This window comes from Epinephelus fuscoguttatus, linkage group LG16 (genome assembly GCF_011397635.1).
Source record: "Epinephelus fuscoguttatus linkage group LG16, E.fuscoguttatus.final_Chr_v1".
Lineage (NCBI taxonomy): Eukaryota > Metazoa > Chordata > Actinopteri > Perciformes > Serranidae > Epinephelus > Epinephelus fuscoguttatus.
In genome coordinates, this window is record NC_064767.1 from 31,250,375 (window position 1) to 31,268,211 (window position 17,837).

Genomic DNA, 17,837 nt, shown 5'->3' on the forward strand with positions numbered 1-17,837 from the left:
GTCTCCTACCACTAAAATAGCACAGCTAACCAACAGAAGCTGGTAGCGAGGTGAGGCAACAGAAAATCCAAAATGTAAAGTTTGTTCGCAGATACATTTTATCTTGATAGATGATAATGATGTGGAATTAACAAGAATACTGTCAACATGCAATGACTTTTATCTTGTGTTTATAGATTTATGTGTTTTTGCAGGCATCATCATAAGGAATCATTAATATGTCATATTCCTTAAAGGGAGTCTGGAGTAAATTTTTCCTCCAGGAGCAGGACAGGAAATTATCTCAAAAGGAATCTAGTTGTAGTCTTTTAAATAATGACCCTGCAAGATGCCCAGTCTTTCCAAAATCTTTTACTCTGTGACTAAAAACTCACATTGTCTTTAGGTGTGACATTGTGTCAGACTTTAGTCTTTTAAACATCTTTGCAAAATCTTCTAGTGTATTGAAAACATAACATGCATGAGTGTACTTTGAAACTTGTAACACACTTTCAAGGTATGTTATGTATAACATTATGAGCCAAAACCATTATTTCTTTTTTATTCACAAATTTTCAAGTCAATTTAATGCACGTATGACTTGTCTGTTCTTTTCTTAGTTTTATTTTGAAAGGCACTGAGCAGCACATTGTGCATATATTTATATATATTTTATTTAGTATTTTTCTTTTTTTTCCCCAGACTGTGATTATACCAGAGTGAACACTGACACTTGCACTGACACAGCATTTCCACTTGATGCTGCTCAAGAGCACTGACTCACTATATGCAGTGCCAATAATTGAACTTCATCTAATGGTCAAAGGTGGAAAAATAGACTTAAATTAATGCTGGAGCCAAAATCATCCAAAAATAAACACACCATGCTACACTGGAATATATTCTATAATCTTGTTGGCTGGCCACACACGTGCTGCTGTATCACCATTCATCTACTTGAGTCATAATGAGTCTATGGCTTATGTTAGTTTTTTGGGGTTTTTTTTTAGGTATTGAGGATTTCCTAACAATTTTAGAATGAACTGAAATGAACCTCAATATTTACTGATCACATTACCATTTACTTCATTTTTTAATCCTTAGTTTCTCATTTTACTGTTAAGTTGGTGTTTTCTTAATCGCTAAATGTAAAGCAAACTCATTTTTACATTTGCATTGAAATGGAAATAAATCAACTTTATTTCAGGCACTTATTTTTTAGCTGGATACCATGGCAACACAATTGCTCAAGAGAGATCTCTAATTATTCCACACTTTTCACACCTTTCCATAAATCTTCCTAGCCGTAAGAGAGAGAGCCAGCAGGGTGTTTGTACCTGCAGGAGCGGCCTGTCCTCAGGGTTCTCCTCCTGCATCTGCTCCAACAGCCTCTGGATTTCTTCTCCCAGCTCTGCCTCCAGCTCTGGCTCGATGACAAAGTTCAGTGCAGCAGAAAGCGTGGAGCCCAGAGAGTAAACATGGCCCTGCAGCCAGGAATACAGGAGGAGAAAACACTATTATCATCATCATCAGGAGCCGGCTGCAGCTGTGAATTACAGTAAGTGCAGAGATCTCAATCTGTGAATGACGACAGAAAAGCCTAAGAAAACACAGGATCTTCTTACCATTCTGGGCAGTAATTGTCACGTATTGTAGATATTTATGACACAGCTTTTGTTTTGCTTTGCTACATTGACAGTGGGTATTATGGTCAGCTGTACGGCAGCAGCGGATTTGAACCAGGTGCTTCTGAGTTCACATCGCAGATGTAACGATCACTCCCAACAATTGAAGTGGACTGCACCCATACTTATGTGGTAAACACATGTGCAAGGCGGATCCCAGTGTGAGTCACCAAAATAGTCACAGAAATACTCAGTTGAAGGTCTTAACTCCTGTTTTGCTTACACAATTACTTTGGCAATGCGTAATATCTCCCTCTGGAAAAACACACTTGAGAAAAACACTTTAGAAGAGGAAGAAGAAGAAGAAGAAGAAGAAGAAGAAGAAGAGGTGCGTTTTTGTCAGACATCTTGCGTACTTTGACAGACAGCAAAACTGGCATGCACAGTTTTTAGTTACATAAGCCTACTGTAAATTTATTCATGTGATGGTGAGAACAGTGACAGCAGTCAATGGGAATGTGTGAGCTTCACATTTTTATGCTGCATTTTTTCCACACAGGATGCCAAAACCTTTGGAATCCAGTTGAATCAAAGGCTGCATAGAGACTCATAGCGCAGCAGACACGGATGTATGTATCTAAGGATGAGTGTAAAGGTTACAGACATTCACCTACTAACATTGAAAGAGCATACATAATGTATTTAAACATGAATAAACCTGCAATAGTCATTTAGAGTAATGCAATTAGCCAACAAAAAGGACCCAGTGAGAGACCTGCTGCAGAAAGATGATACATATACACAGACACATTCATACAAGAGGCTGCAGGTATAATAACGTTACAACAAGATTTGTAATAAGATTCAATGGGTGACCACTAAAGGATAATTACAGTTAATTCCAGCTGAGGTCTTATTATTGTAGCTGTGGGCATTATGGCCTGACATGGGTTTGGTCAGATAATGTTGTACTGATGGGCATGAAACATGGGACGTCAGGTGATCTTACAGGTTTTAAACAAAAGACACTGTTAGCTCAATTATCTCAGCCACAGAAAGTGAGCCTTCAGTGAACCTGAAATATTGCTTATAATGCATATTTCCACAGGAAAACTGTGTATGTGCACAACCATAGTGGCTCCAGCGTTATTATTTGAAATGGACCCATGAAAAAACTACACAAGCCTGACTAGCATTATTTTAAGAGAGCAAGAGAAGAGATAAGACCTGATCTACAATGGTGATGGGGCTACTGTAAGTAAAAAAAACTGAAAATAAATTTGTGGAGCAGGGGAAGGGGGGTAAAAATGTGAGAAAAAAAAATAGAATTTCCAAGATTAATGTGGTAAATTTAAGAAAAAATATAAAGAAACAGGGCCCAAAGAAAGCTGCTCAACCTTGCTGCCAGTTTCTCCCAGTGTCAACTTGTAAAACTGTTGACAAAATAGCTCAAAGGTCTGTTAGAACTTTTTATTATGGATCATTGCAGGATTCATTTTGACAGCTATTTTAAATTTAGTTTTAGTCATAGTCTTAAGACGAAAATGCTTATTAGTTTTAGTCACATTTAAGTCACTTTTATCCTTCAGAAAATTAAAGAAAATTAAAAAAATTAGAAAATTAAAGATGTCGTGATTAATTTTTAGTCATTATGTTTTTTTAAATCGTTCAACTAATCCAGTTAGACTAATGCAGGTATCACAAATTGGAATCAAGGTAACAGGTTGTATTAAAAAAAAAATATTTAGACATTTTTTTCTACAACTACAAATAAACTCCACACACTTAATCTGTCATTTCTCCAGCAGTGTTTGACAGATTTAAGGGGTGGTTTATGAGCACACACTTACTGATCACCATTTGAAAACCTCAGCATTCCTCTATTTATGTTCTGACAAACTTTGACACCACAAATAACTAATCTAAGACAACTAGGAAACTCTGACTGATCAATCTCACTGTTTAGAAGCAGAAAAATATCCTAATTAAAGCCTGAATTCTGTAAACATGACAGTCTGGAGGTTTAGAGTTCTTATGGAGCTGGTAATTAAAACTAGACTTTCATCTCTGTCAGAGAAAATTGATCTGAGTTCAGACTATTAACTCACAGCACAGCTAAGTTACACTCACAGATAACTGAGCTTCCTACCTGCCTGTCAAACAGCACCAACCCATAAACCTTCTTGTCCTGCGGGGGGATCAACAGACGTGAAGTCCGGGCGGCCGCTGGCTGCTCGTTTCGCTGCGACTGAGCTGCTAACAACCGGAGCTAACTGCTAACAGCTAACGCTAGTAACTAGCATACTCTGCAAATCCATTCAGCAGCTCTACCATGCACGGTCAGACACACACGGCTGTTTATCTGCTTCTGAATGACAGCTCACAACTCACACTAATGGCGGACGTTGCTCCGGTGTGAGTGTTTTTGCTGGCTGGCCAAACATCCTGGCGCAGACTATTTACTGGAGTTTACCAACCTGTTGCTCACGCAGCATTTGAAGATAATGACAAGCATGGCTGTTACCGCTTTCAAAGTCCGATAGTCCACCACGAACATCTTTGTCACGTCTCGTCTCGACAACGAAAATAAAACAAAGATTTCGTCTTAGTTTTTAGTTCCATGGAGGTTTTATATTTGTAAAACTTTCCCTGAGTCGGCAAAATCTATTTTAAAATCCATGACGTCATCGCGAGGTGAGCTCCACTGGAATGAATCGGCGCCATCTTGGGATCCAGCTAGCAATTATTATACATCTATGTAAGAAAAAATAAATACTCACAAATTAAAGCAAGTGTAAATTTTACACTTTTCTTTGTTTAGGTTAAAATGCTATTAATAAACTGATGGCACACTAAAATGTAAGTGAATTCCACCAGAGATAAAAACTAATAATTATACCACTCTCATGTGGTTGTAAGAAAACTCCCACCAATCATTGCATTCCGACCAAATGGAATGATTGGCTGAGCCTGTCTTCCCCATGTGGAGGCCTCCGACTGACATTCGAGTAACATCTCAGTCATCACTGACCCCGGATAAGTTTCAAAACTCCGGGGTTGCGTTTGACTGTGCAGGACAGGTAATGTTATGTTTAGTTTGCTTCTAATATAACATATAACGTTATAACAACACAGCATCCAGTTGTTAATGGCTAACATTAGCCTGACTGTAGCGTAGCCTCTGAAACATTAACATTATCTTCCTTGTGCGTTTCCATTTACTAGTAACTTTAACATTACTATCTAATGTTAGCACTGTAACCTTATTCTAAAACTCATCAGTCATCACTGACTCCGGTTGAGTTTTAAAACTCCGGGGTTGCGATTGACTGTCTTGGTTGTAACGTTTCACTCGCCCTCCTCTTCCGTGTATCTAACGTTACCTTGCCAACGCCTATGTCTATCATAGACGTAATAAGGACATAATGGAGGAGGGGGAGTAGGCCTTTGGAGGGAGGCAGGAGTTGTGATTGTTTAAATTTTTGTGCTGTGTGAAATGCAAGAAAGGTAAGAGTAGCTTTACCTGCTAGGAAGTCAGGTGACATCGTATAAAGAGCAACAAAGTCCACATGGGGAGGAAGTTGAGGTCGATGGATAGGTCAAGCAAAGGACTTTCAACTAAGAGACCAGGATTTGTGTCCCATGTGAGTCGACATGGGCTCATCATTTTTAGACTTGGTGGATTTATTATTGTCAGTTTAGGATGTATAAAGCTGCTGAATGCAAGTTTAAACGTACATCAAGATGCCCATTTGGTCCAAAAATAGTTCCAAAAGAAAGTTGAGCCGACATCCAGGATATTACATGCCCATCAGCTGGTCATTCCCGGATGTCCTACAGTACCAACGTTGAAATATGACATTAACATGAATAGGCCTATTTGGCTATTCTGCTGAGGTTTATGTACAGTGTGCATTCAGCAGCTTTATATATCCTAAAAACTGATAGATAATAAGAAAAATAAGAAGTCAACACTGATTTGCATAGGACACAAACCCCAGTCTTCTGTGTTAAAGTCCTGTGCTTGACCCACTCATCTGCCACCACTTCCTCCCCACATGGACATTGTCACTCTCTGCGTCACCTGACTTTCTGGCAGGTAATTTGTGAGTTTTTTCCCATAAATGTAACACTTTCATCTTAAAGAAAATCCAACTTTATTTTTGTAAACCGACCACTTTTTTCTCTGGATATTACCTCCTTCCCCTGGCTCCGTATATTTGTTTTTGACCTGCAGTGACCCTAAAATGCCATGGTATTGATTAGTGGCAGATGCAATACTCTTGTACAATTACAAATCCTGCATGTTAGAGAATTGCCTCCTCCCTATTTCACATGGTCAGATAGAGGTGACAGAGGTGAGCTTGTAGCTGAATGATTGCTGGCTTATGTGGGGGATTCTCTGTGAGGAAAGACTCTCTCCTCCCTCAGCAAATATCATCAAGGTGACTGTGACTGTGCGGTGTGTACTGAGAATCTCCCAGGGGTGTGTGCATCTGTGACCAGAATAAAATCTATAAGAAGATTTGGCATCTCTCACCTCGAACGTGCTGCCCGTGTTGTCAAATTCAGGTGGCACAAAGGACCCTTCCGGATCATCTGCAAGGACGAAAACGTACCAATTAACTGCACCATTAAGCATGTCTGAAAAGCGTATGGCATATCTGTCACCACAAAGGGAACAAACGGAGCAGTTGTTGTTTGATGTGAACACTGTGATGTATTGCCATGTCAGTTCTGTACTGTAACCTACTTGCTAAGCCTCCACGGTAATGAGATGCAAATCAGAGGAATATGTTAAACCACAACAGTCCAGTGAGCTAGTGCAGCCGTTTCCCTTCATTTGCTTAATTCATGTGTCAGAGATAATCCCTGACAAACAAGACAGGAGCTATCTGCAGATCAGAAGATGAGGCAGCCGCTGAGGAGCAGCGTGGCATCCTCCTCCATCTCCCCCTCCCCCTCCTCTTTCTCCTCCTCAAATAGGCCACTGCTCTGGCTACAAGCAGGACAAACAGAGACATGAAAACACCACCACAAACATGTTCTCCCTTGACTGGACTTAGGACAAGTGAGGGAGAGATGCACGTGGAGACAGAGGGAGAGAGAGGTTGTAGGCAGGGCTGGAGGAGGAAGAGAGAAGGGAAGGGAAGGAGGGGAGTAAAGTGGGTCATGACAGATCTGGGTTTGTCTGCTGGAGTTATGATATCCCCTCCCAGGTGTAGTGAGGCCGATCTCCATTTCTCCTCTCCTCCTTAGCCGTTTTCATCTCCTCTCCTCTTCTTCTTTCCTATCCTATGCTTCCCATTTTCCTTTCCTTCCCATTTATTGCCTTGGGTCTTTCCTTTCCTCATTTTCTTACATTCTTCCTTTCCTCTCTGAAATTCCTTACCCCTTGCCTTTCTTTATCTTTCCAAATTTTTCCTTTCCCTACCTTTCCTTTCCTCTCATCACCTTTTTAACTTCCTCTCCTCCTAGCCTTTTTTTCATATCCTGTCCTCTTTTCCCCATTCTTTTTCATTTACTTGCCCATCCTCCCCATTTTTCTTTCCTGCTATCTCTCTCTTCTCATCTCATCTTTCCTTTCCTCAGTTTTCCTTTTCCTTCCATTGCACTCCTCTTGTTCAGTTCTTTTCCCTACCTGTCGTTACCTTTCCATTCCTCTCCCCACCTTCTTAACTTCCACTCCTCACAAGCCTTTTTTAATCTAGTCTCCTAACCTATCCTGCCCCTTTTCCTTCCCTTCCCTTTCAAGCCCCCTCCTTTCAGTCCTTTCCTCTCCCCTTATCTTTGTTTTACTCACCTCTTTACTTCCCATTTCCTTCCCTTTCCTTTCCCCATTTCCCACCATTTTCTCCTCTCCTCTCTTAATTTCCTCACCCCTTCTTTTTCTTTAACTACCCATTTCTTCCTTTCCCTTCTTTCTATTCTTTCTCCCCTTCCCTTTTCTTTACTATTAACTTCTCTTCCTTTTCATTTCCTTTCCCACGTTTCCTTTCCACTTATCACCTTTTCAGCTTCCTTTCCTAATTAGCCTTTTTTCATCTCTCCTCATTTTCCGTTTCCCTTTTTCCTTTACTTGCCTATCCTTCCCAATTTCCTTTCCTTCTCTTTCCTGCCTATTCCCCTCTCCTCTCCTCACTTTTTCTTTCCCTTCCTTTCATCGCTTCTTTTTAATTTCTTTTCTCTACCTGTAGCCACCTCCTTTAATTCCTCCACTTCTTAGCATTTTTCATTTAGTCTCTTCACCTGTCCTCCCCCTTTCCCTTTCCTTCCCTTCCAATTAGTACTTCCTTCTTTCATTACCTTTCTTTCACTCATCTCTTTCTTTTCCCACTCTCTTCTCTCCACACCTTTTAATTTCTTCCCGTCTTTTGCCTTTTTTTCGTCTCCTCTTGCCTCCTCTTTCCATTCCTCACGTCACCATTTTTCTTTCCTCCCCTTCCATGCTTTTTCCATCTCCTCTCCTCTCAGAGAGGTTGACAGTTCAAACAAACAAGTGGAAAGGGACAGATGGGAGGAAAAGAGGGAGACAAGATATTTAGACCCTTTGTAGTCAGGAGGAACTGTAACATGGTGAAATAGGTGGTGAATTATAGAAAAAAAAGGCAGGCGTTGTCAGTGACGCAGTTGCCTCTGGGGTGATGGTGAGAGCTTGGTGAGTCATGAATGCCCTCAGCATTTTAGCACAACAGGTAGTAAGAGCTGAGAAATATTACTGATTCCACACACTTTGCAAATAGGCTGATCAGATTTCCCACAGAGCACAGACAGTCCCAGACAGGTTTTATCAGAAATGGAACAGCTTGTGATGCTTAACCTTGGCAGTATTCCTTGGTCATCGTTGTAAGAAAACCATCAGAGGACATTTTGTTACTCTGTCTGGCTGCTGGTGCCAGCGCTGCCACAACACCCACAGTCACGAACAACTACCTTCCTGCTATTACTGCAGTCATTAATTAGCTGAAATGAACACTATTGATGAGTCGTTGTGGCAACAGCTATTCTCGCTGAGATTCATCACCACAGCGCTCAAGGTCACTCTATTATACAGCTGTACAGGGGGAGCCTGTTTGTGTGGGAGCATGGGATTGGTCGTCGAAGTGTGAGTCAGCTTGAAATTTCATCACTATCGCACAAAGAGCTCAATTAAAAGCAATGAATGGGAAACTGTGCAGCAAGTAAAGCGGATTGCGCAGTGTTTTGATTAATGATGTAGATGCACTGTGTTCAGCATGAACAACCAACACAAGAAGGGTAATGTCGGCACTGCAGATTCTTTTTCTATCCACGGGATGAATCACAGCCCAAGGACTCAACACAATCCAATAAAGCATGACAACAAATGAGGCTGCGAAGGATTTCAGCTGACAAAGTAATCAAAACAACTCTTCAAAGTTTCTGTATAACTGACTGGAGATTTGTGTTGCGATAAAAAAAACAAAAAAAAAAACAAGAATGGATGCGACACTTTGAAGGATGCCATGTGTGTGTATGTGAGCGCAAGTTGACTGCTGATAGGCAAACCAAGCTGTTACCACAACAACGACCCCCCCTGGCATGTCTAACTACTGGTGAACTAATCAATGCTTATCAATTTTTTGATGTTTGGCATCACGGCATGGGATAAGTGCGTGCCACAAGTGTGGAGATGGAGAGTGAATGAGAAAGAAAAACAGAGAATATCAGAGAAAAAGGAATGACAAGAGAGGGCAGAAGATGAGAAGAGGTGAGGAATAATAATTCCTGACACTGTTTTTCATTGGATGTCACGGGACGAGCTGTGAAAGAGAAGGATGTTGTCCGTGCAAATCAGAGCAGAGCCAAAGTCCAACAGTGAGACACTTATGTATTTTCAAGCAGGAATTAGAAGGAGGAAAACTTAGACAAATCAGGGCGACAAATCACTAAAGTGAAAAAAGGGTCTCACTCTCAACGTCACATTTAAACTCTGCAATGCAGGTCTGATCTGAAATGTTTTGATTTCTGGTTGCTAAATGTGCAGACATGAGAAGATCTGAGTAATGAGAAAAACAAGATACCAGTCAACTTGATCAGTAGCATGTAAGATGAAGGCAGGATATAAGCCAAATATCATGCAAAAAATGCTAATTAAAGGGCAAACAATGTCCCAAAAGTGGTTTCATTATTACACAAATGTGTAAATGACCGTGTGTGCTGTAGACTCACCACTGAGCTGCTCCATGAAGCAAACATTCCCATGAGCGTTGAAGGCCAGAGTGTCCGGTGTTATGCACAGGGTGTGGAAGAGGTGGGAGGGTCGGATGCTCTGCAGCGCCAGGACGCACTCTGCACACACCGCCCACACCTCCTCCTCAGACAGACAGCTGTCCCGCAAAGACAGGATGTCTGCCAAAGATACATTCTCCTGCAGACAGACACACATACAAGGATGTCCAGGTAAGCACACACACACACACACACACACACACACACACACACACACTATGTTAGTTGTATTACACTGTAAAAAAAAAAAAAAAAGAAAAAAGAAAAAAGAATTAGGTTGTTTGAATTTCTTCAACCCTGATCTGCATCAGTGCTCTCGTTTAATCCAGTGCTTATAGGAGGGCAAATGTTAATAGGAACTCTATTAATCCCTTTTGTCAAATTTTCTTAGCTTGTAACTATTTAGCATTTAGCTAGGTCGGCCATTTGCTGTTGTCTCAAAACAATAGGGGACAGAAGGAGGCAGAGCGCAACAACTAATTAGAGCTGAACCCACACAACACTTGCAGTAATTCATGTCAAGTTGGGCATGTGATATTTGGACCACGTCTGACCCACACAACACTTACCATAACCCAAATCAGGCCCCGGCTCTTTACATGTGGGCCCTGTCGGGCTCACGCAACACTTGCAGATGCCGTAACTGAGTCCTAAGTGCCAAAAGTGTCCCAGATTAGGCCTAAATGTGTCTGCTATGTGGATACTTACACAGACATAGAAACTAGAAACTTCCAAGTCAAGTCCGGCAAACTACTTTAATATAATGATTCAGCTACTTCAGAAAGCAGTTTTAATGGGGAGGGGACTCTCTGCAGCACATCATACATTTTAATGTCAAGCCATAGAGACCAGAAGGCAGAGCATTCACGTTTCCTTCCATCCCATGAGCACCTAAACGCACCACCAAACAAGAGTTTTCAAAACAGTCCCTGCTCTCTACTGCGCTCCAGTCAGCCGACTCATGTGGAACGGATTTATTAAAATGTAAATACAGAGTGTGCAAAGTTAAAGTGTGGCGTTAAGGCTCTGACCTCATCACTCTCTGCAGCACAGCGGGGAGCTGGAGGGAGATAACAAAGTTCTGCCTAAAGCCTGGAGAAACTAGACCTTACAGGTGGATGCTGAGGTGGAGATGAGTACTACATAACACAGTGACAATGCAATGTTGGCATCTGAGGTCTAATGCTGCGTTCACATAAAATCAGGGAGACGATAGATAGATTTTTTTATATATAGATTTTTTTCATTTTAGTGGATGAGAGCAGGACGGTCAAATTAGGTTAGGCCGGTAAAAATATCCACAACAGTAATGGTAGGCGGCACTGTCGTTCAAAATTAAAATATTTTAACTTTTTGAACTTCCTTGTAAAACATTAGCAGTGTCAATTTTTAAGTATTTTATCTTCACCATTGTTTATGTCCATGTTAACTAGCAAACCGTCTTTTTCTTTTCTGCCTTTGTGATGTATTTTTGCTTATCTTGGGTCATTACTGCCACCTCTGTAGTGTAACCATAGGGTAAAACTGCTGACCATAGAAAAACTGTTACATTGCACAACCAGAGCTTAAAAAAATCCTGTCTCAATGATTTATAGCACTGTATGCAATGGTGAAATACAGGGGTCTCAAATTCAGATTACCTGGTTGCTACTGCCCAGTTTGTTCTCTAATAGCCCCCTAAGACTCTGTGTCCTTGTATGAGGACATTACATTTTGGGTTTCCTGCACCTTATACTTCATTCTGCTTAACTAAGACCTGCTGTCCTCATTTGTGGACACTTTTTTTGTTGCATCTAGTGGTAGCAAAAGCACAATACACTACTCCATGTAAAAATGTAAAAACAGCAATGTCTGCCAAGTCAGTCTGCAGCTGATCTCGACGCAAAAGTGGTCAAGGTACAAAACCTGCTCAGATTTAATGGTTGAAACTTGTTTACTAATGATTACTTATGTTTGTTGTTTGATATGCCATTGATATGCAATTTGACTAAGTTTAGCAATGGTAAAAAGCTAAGACGCTGTTAATTAGAAAGTACTTCTTTGAAGATACTGGGAATTTATCATCAGTTCATTTGAGGACATTGAGACTTTAAGCTCGTCTTGTTTGAGGATATTGGGACTCTATTATCATTGAAAATGTTTAGGGTCTTTTTTTATACTTATCTGGTCCGACTAATTCCAAATAGCTAGGAGAAATTAAAAATGCATACCAAACAAAAGTTCAGGTCTCTGGAGGATGGAGAAACTTCTTCAAGAACAACAAAATAAAACCTCATGTTTTTGTTCAGCAATACATTTGAACTGTATTCACTCTAAGGCTGAGAAAGTCATCTTTCACCACACCTGTCATACTGATGTGTATGTTCAGTGATGCTGTTTGAGATTGTACTCCTGGAGAACTCCATCTTTCTCTATGTAGCTGAGAAAGGTGGAAGCTGCGTTTGTCCTTGAGAAAGAAGCAGTTGTTCACCTCTCTTGAAACTGTCTGTCCTCTATAGCTCAACCTTTGTTTTAGGTGTAGAAAGAGACAGAATAATGTCAGGTGCACTGCAATAAATATAATTCAGTCAGGACCACGAGGAAAGCCTGAGGCACAGAGAGAGCAAACCTCCCTGCTCTTCCATGCGCCTACATGGAAAGCCTAAAGCAGGGAGAGCAGCAGCAAAGACCCCCCGGGACCATAACAGAGCAAGCATCAATGACAAACAGAAATGACACTGATAAGTCCGACACAACATGAAAAGGAGGAGCTGGGGTGGAGTTGGGTTGCAAAGCAGCTCACAGAGGAAGCAGCAACAGTAGGCAGCCCAGAGCAGTTTTAATAGAGCACCCTGAATGAGATTTTCCAATTGGTTGCATAATAAGGAATCATGTAATCTATCAGCTATCACCCTTTCATCAATCAGCTGCTCCATTAGTTGACTGAGCTGCTTGAGATCAGCTGATGTAGCTGGGATGTGAGCTGAGCTTGACATTGTATCTTGCCTGAGCTCAGGCTGTGCTTAATGTGTCGTGGCAAGTCACATTTGGAGCCTTGCTAGAAAATCTAATATTTCAACAGTTTTTTTAAGTACATTTGCCAGCTGTATTGTACAATAAACATGTCAGTGTGTGTAGTATGGTGTGTATAGTGTAGTGGTCAATTTGTGTCACAGGTTGGTGGTTTGAGGTCCTTATGGATATTGAACAGAGAGTTACCTCTGCATATGCTGGATATCAAAGTCTCTGCAGGTTAAGACACAGTATTTCTGTCATCTCATAGTATATGTTGTCATATGTATAGATACTGGAAATGTGCTGCAGAATACACAGGGTATCACATGACTGCAGCATGAACCAGGCTGTTGGCCTGAACTCGCTCACAGGCTCCAATATCATACCCACTGAATAAGCTTGAATTTTTTAATGAAACAAAAACTGACATGCTGACATCTTGCGTTGTAATTAAGAATGAAGAAGTAAATGCAAACCTCAGGCTTCTCTTGAGACATTTATCTAATTTTCGAGACAACACCTGTGGGCTAGAATTTCACATAATAAAGCCCACAGCACAAAGATGTTAGTTTTGTGGAAATGATCTATCCACTGCAACATGACAGCCTGTAGGACTGACAGCAGAGTCATTATATAAAAGTATGGTCTTAATTATGAGAAACTGTGAATAGTCCCGCCTGTGTCAAATTCAAGCAGTAACCCCCGGGCTGAAAAATGAAGATGCAAAAACTCATCAAATGGTCATCTGAGGCCTCAACCTCCATGTTAAAATGCCCAACTTTACAGCAGAAATAAACATGTCTACAGTCATGTACAAAAAACAAAAATGGTTTAGGTCTCTATAGCTTATTTCCCATTCATGACAACTGTAACCGGGTAAGTGTCATATAACTCACCTGATGATGCAATAACGTTGGTTAGGTAATATGACCATGGTGTAAAATGGCACTACATTTGATGTAGAGTGCGTTATGACTTGTTTAGGACTTGAAACTCAAAGTTTTGGATTTGGGACTCACCTGTCTTGACTTGGAACTTGTTGGCAGAGACCTGAGACTTAGGGCAGTTTCATAGTCGACGCAAAGGCACGCAGACGCGAATGCACTGGGACGCATCGAGATGCATTGGCCACCATGATGCATGCTTGCGTCTCAAAATGTGTTGTCCATTTTTTGATGCGCGACGCAGCGGCGCGTGTAATACCATGCGTTGCCAGCGGGGGTGATAATGCAAGCGACGTACTTGAAATTAACCACTTTTTGTTATTCACAGAAGAAGCAGGTATGAGATATGGCGGGCCAGGAGGAAAAACTTTGTGAACTCGTACAGGTACACCCCCATTTATATGACAGTTCTGGTGCCCTGCATTCTAGCCGTACTAGCTAGCTACAGCAGTACTAGCTAGCCAGAATGTACCGGTGACTCTGCTACCCCCTATTGTGCGAGCGATGTATTGCATTTCAAGTATCGCCTGCGTCACTTGCGTTCAGTGTGTTGACTGTGAAAGCAAGTGCGTTGCTCACATCACTTGCGTCGCTTGCTCACGTTGCGTGCGTCGACTATGAAACGGCCCTTACTTGTGACTTGCAGAACACTGACTTGGCTCACCTCTGCCTGGTCTATGGTCATATTTTATTAAAAACATCACCTTGAACAGTGTTCTAATTTTTACACTAGCAGCAGAAAATCCTGAATTTTCTTTAGTAGCAAGGGCATTTGGTACACAAAGTACATCCTGTACACATACACACACACTTTTTACACCATGAAGTGACTTTACACACCCACATGAACACACTACATCATCTGTGATCCACTATTACCAAATGGCCCCATTTATCCTGGCAGGCGCAGTGATCTCAGATATTCCACACGACATCCGGCATAATGCTGTGGTCTCATCATTACAGAATCTTCTGTTCGGTTTGCAAGTGAGCACAAAAGCTGGCCTTAACTCAGACAGAGGGGTGGGAGACGGGAGTGTGGGGTATCACAAAGCAGCAACTGTCAAACACTATATCCAGTACTTTATCTTCCATGACATTATTTATGCCACACCAGAGTATCCCTCAATAGGAACTTATTTTTACTCTTGACTGTGAAAGTCTTAATGCCTGGATTGTCTTTCAACAACTGAAAATGACTGTATTATCTCTGACTGGCTGCAGCAGAAGTGTCTATCTGAATTGCTCTATGACTCTCTTGTAGGTGCAGGAGAGTTGCGGCAGATTGTGAACAAAGCATATCGATGTGATCTAGTGGGGTTGAGCACAATTACAGGGCAGAAAAGTGCCACTTCAAGCAGCAGCAGCAGCAGCAGCAGCAGCCCCATAAATAGATAGTTTCCCTTGAGAACAGTGCAGAGGAAAGCTGGAAGTCTCTCTCACCCCCCTCAAGTTAAATATGCTGTCCTACATAAGTTTGCCTCTGAGCTCCAAGGTTCTGATTAGACAGGGGGTGTGCATGCTGAGACTGAGAGGAACAGTGGAGGAAAGTGGCAGTAGTCAATGTATTAGTGTTTGACTGAAGTTCCGTAACACTTTCAAACGCACATTACTCAAGTACAGTTTTCAGATACTTGCACTTCACTTGAGTACATCAATTTTATGCTGCTTTATGTTTCAACTCAGTTACATATCAGATGGAAATATTGTACTTTTTACTGCGCTACATTTATTTTACTGCTAAAGTTTATACATAATGGTAAGCTTTCAAAATACAATACATTGGCTTGTGACACAAGTCTCGTCACATTTAACATGTTTACGAGTTGTTTGCAGTTCTACCAAAGAGTGATTTACCCTCCAAACTTTCATTTCATTTTAATAGCGGTTCAAGGCTGAAATAGGTAATATTAGGGCTGGGCAATATTGATATTATATCAATATCGTGATATCAGACTAGATGTCATCTCAGAATTAAGATAAAGTGTTGTCTTCTCCTGGTTTTAAAGGCTGCATTAAAGTAAATTGATGTCATTTTTTTTAACTTACAGACTGTTCTGGCTCCTCTATTATTTGCCTTCACCCACTTAGTCATTACACCAACAATACTAATGATTTTTTTTTTATTCTATAAATACCTTGCGAAAGCACCAATAGTCAACCCTACAATATGGATGCAATATTTCATAAAAAAATATTTTAAATAATTTAATTTTCTGTACATTGCCCCACACTAGGTTAAATTATTCAATATTTCACGGAAAAAGAGAGAGAAATAATTCAGTCCAATGTCCAAAGAATGAAAACAAATGCATGTGCTTATACCATTGTACTTTTCCTTCAGTAGATTTTCGAATGCAGGCCTTTTGCTTATTTTTTTTTTAGATTATTGGTACTTCTACCTTACTCTAAATACTTCTGTCTCTGGTATTAGGAAGAAGTTGTGACTGCTGCTTGGGTGACACAAAGAATGCAGCATCAATGTGGTGCAGACCTTTGACATTTCATCATGAAATTCTGAGTTCTGAGGCAGCTAATGTGCAATTCCAATATTCTTACAGCCTAGCCAAAGGCCTTAAGAGAGCCTCTGCAACTGATTTACCTCTTAAACATAAAATAAAAATGAATCACAACATTTACTATAACATCCATATAAAGTCAGTCTCACCTCATCCTCCAGCAGAGGTGGCAGATGCTCCAGATCATAATAGCCGTCTCTGTCCTCAGTTTTCCCCAAGTATGTGACCGCTGCATCACACTCCGAAGTCTCCATTGCAGCAACTTTGATTCCCTCAAGTAGTAAAGCGAACGTCGGCCCAGACAACAGTGTTTCCAGTCGAGACAGATGGCATGCCTGAGCTCTCTGGGTACACCGAGCACACACACTATTTGCTGCAGTCCCGGCAGTCAGTCGATGGTCACTGCGGGACACTATGGTCCAAAAACAACGCCGGGGAGAACGAGGGAAGCGCAGCAATGCGCCTGAGAGGAGCGTCCACAGCGAGCCGTGGGAGGAGGCGGAGGTGGTGGGGGGAGCTGGCCGGTGTTTGAGGCTGTCATGACTACTACACCTCCACACATACAGGCGACACAGCGAAGGCGATCATGAGCTGCAGTTTAGTGAATCCTCCCCTCCGAGTGGAGGAGCCAGTGCTGGCAGAGCTGCCTGCATGCTACAGTTGGCTGCACGCCTCCGCTCACAGAGCCGTGTGAGTGACTCATATTCAACACTTTGTTATCTCCTCTTATTCCTGTGATCTGGATTTGACTGGATTTGATTATGCCATTAATGCATGTGCTGTCAGTTCCATTATTCCACTGTACTGTCTGTGTGTCTGTTTGCAAATGGTCTTTGTTAAGCCTGCTATAATTCTGCCAAAATTCTAAAAACAAAAATCATAATGAGACATTCATCATTATACAATTGAATTTAAGTACAGCTATATTTATTGTAGAAATATTGTAGTTTTTTTTGTCATTCCTGTGGCAAAGACCTGACTGATACCCAAACTATAGACCCACAGGTCAAAGGTTATCGATCCAAAAATAATCATGAATTGAAATAAGAGTGCAAGTGTCACTGGCTTACCCTACATCCTCTTGCAGCCCTCTCTTTAAAAGGTCAGTACTACCCAAAAAAATCCCATTTACCCCTGGTGTAGTAGTCCAGGTAAGCAGGTTGTGGGCTGGGCAGTTAGAGTGAAACAGGCTGGTTTCATGCACTGTTGGCATGTATACCTACAGATGGAATGCACCAGAATGTGTCTATAGGCCTAATGCACATAATTGGTAAAGGCTGCAACATGACCAGTGTGCTGACAGAAGTAAAGAAGGAAGTAGTATTAAGAGTAAACGTCCGCGCAAGGAGGCAGGTTGGAGTGGTTTACAGGACAGGACTTTCCCCCAGGAGATCAGTGTTTGTGTCCTGTGTGAAACCAAAGACCCGTTTCCACCAAAAACTTTCACTACAGTAAAATTGGAACCAAAAATAACCCCTCAGACACAGTTTCCACCGCAAACAGTACTCTTTAATGTGAGCAAGGTT

At 41.4% G+C, this 17,837-nt stretch overlaps 1 protein-coding gene across 5 annotated transcripts in view; it reads right to left on the minus strand.

Annotated features, from left to right (window-relative positions):
* LOC125903567 (kinase non-catalytic C-lobe domain-containing protein 1) overlaps nucleotides 1-16,970 on the minus strand; it is a 59,506-nt gene extending 42,536 nt beyond the window's left edge. Inside the window, exons 1-4 of one of the 5 annotated variants that reach the window (XR_007451316.1) lie at nucleotides 16,461-16,970; nucleotides 9,795-9,993; nucleotides 6,145-6,203; nucleotides 1,317-1,463 (exon numbers count right to left, since the gene is read on the minus strand). Coding sequence is in view for 4 of the 5 variants with exons in the window: in XM_049600554.1 (XP_049456511.1) it covers nucleotides 1,317-1,463; nucleotides 6,145-6,203; nucleotides 9,795-9,993; nucleotides 16,461-16,565 (510 nt within the window). In the remaining variant the exon portion in view is untranslated. Of the gene's footprint in view, nucleotides 1-1,316; nucleotides 1,464-3,995; nucleotides 4,238-6,144; nucleotides 6,204-9,794; nucleotides 9,994-16,460 lie in introns of those variants that run through there. The other 4 variants (XM_049600554.1, XM_049600555.1, XM_049600556.1 and 1 more) reach the window with 4 other exon arrangements.
* Nucleotides 16,971-17,837: the final 867 nt, after the last annotated feature.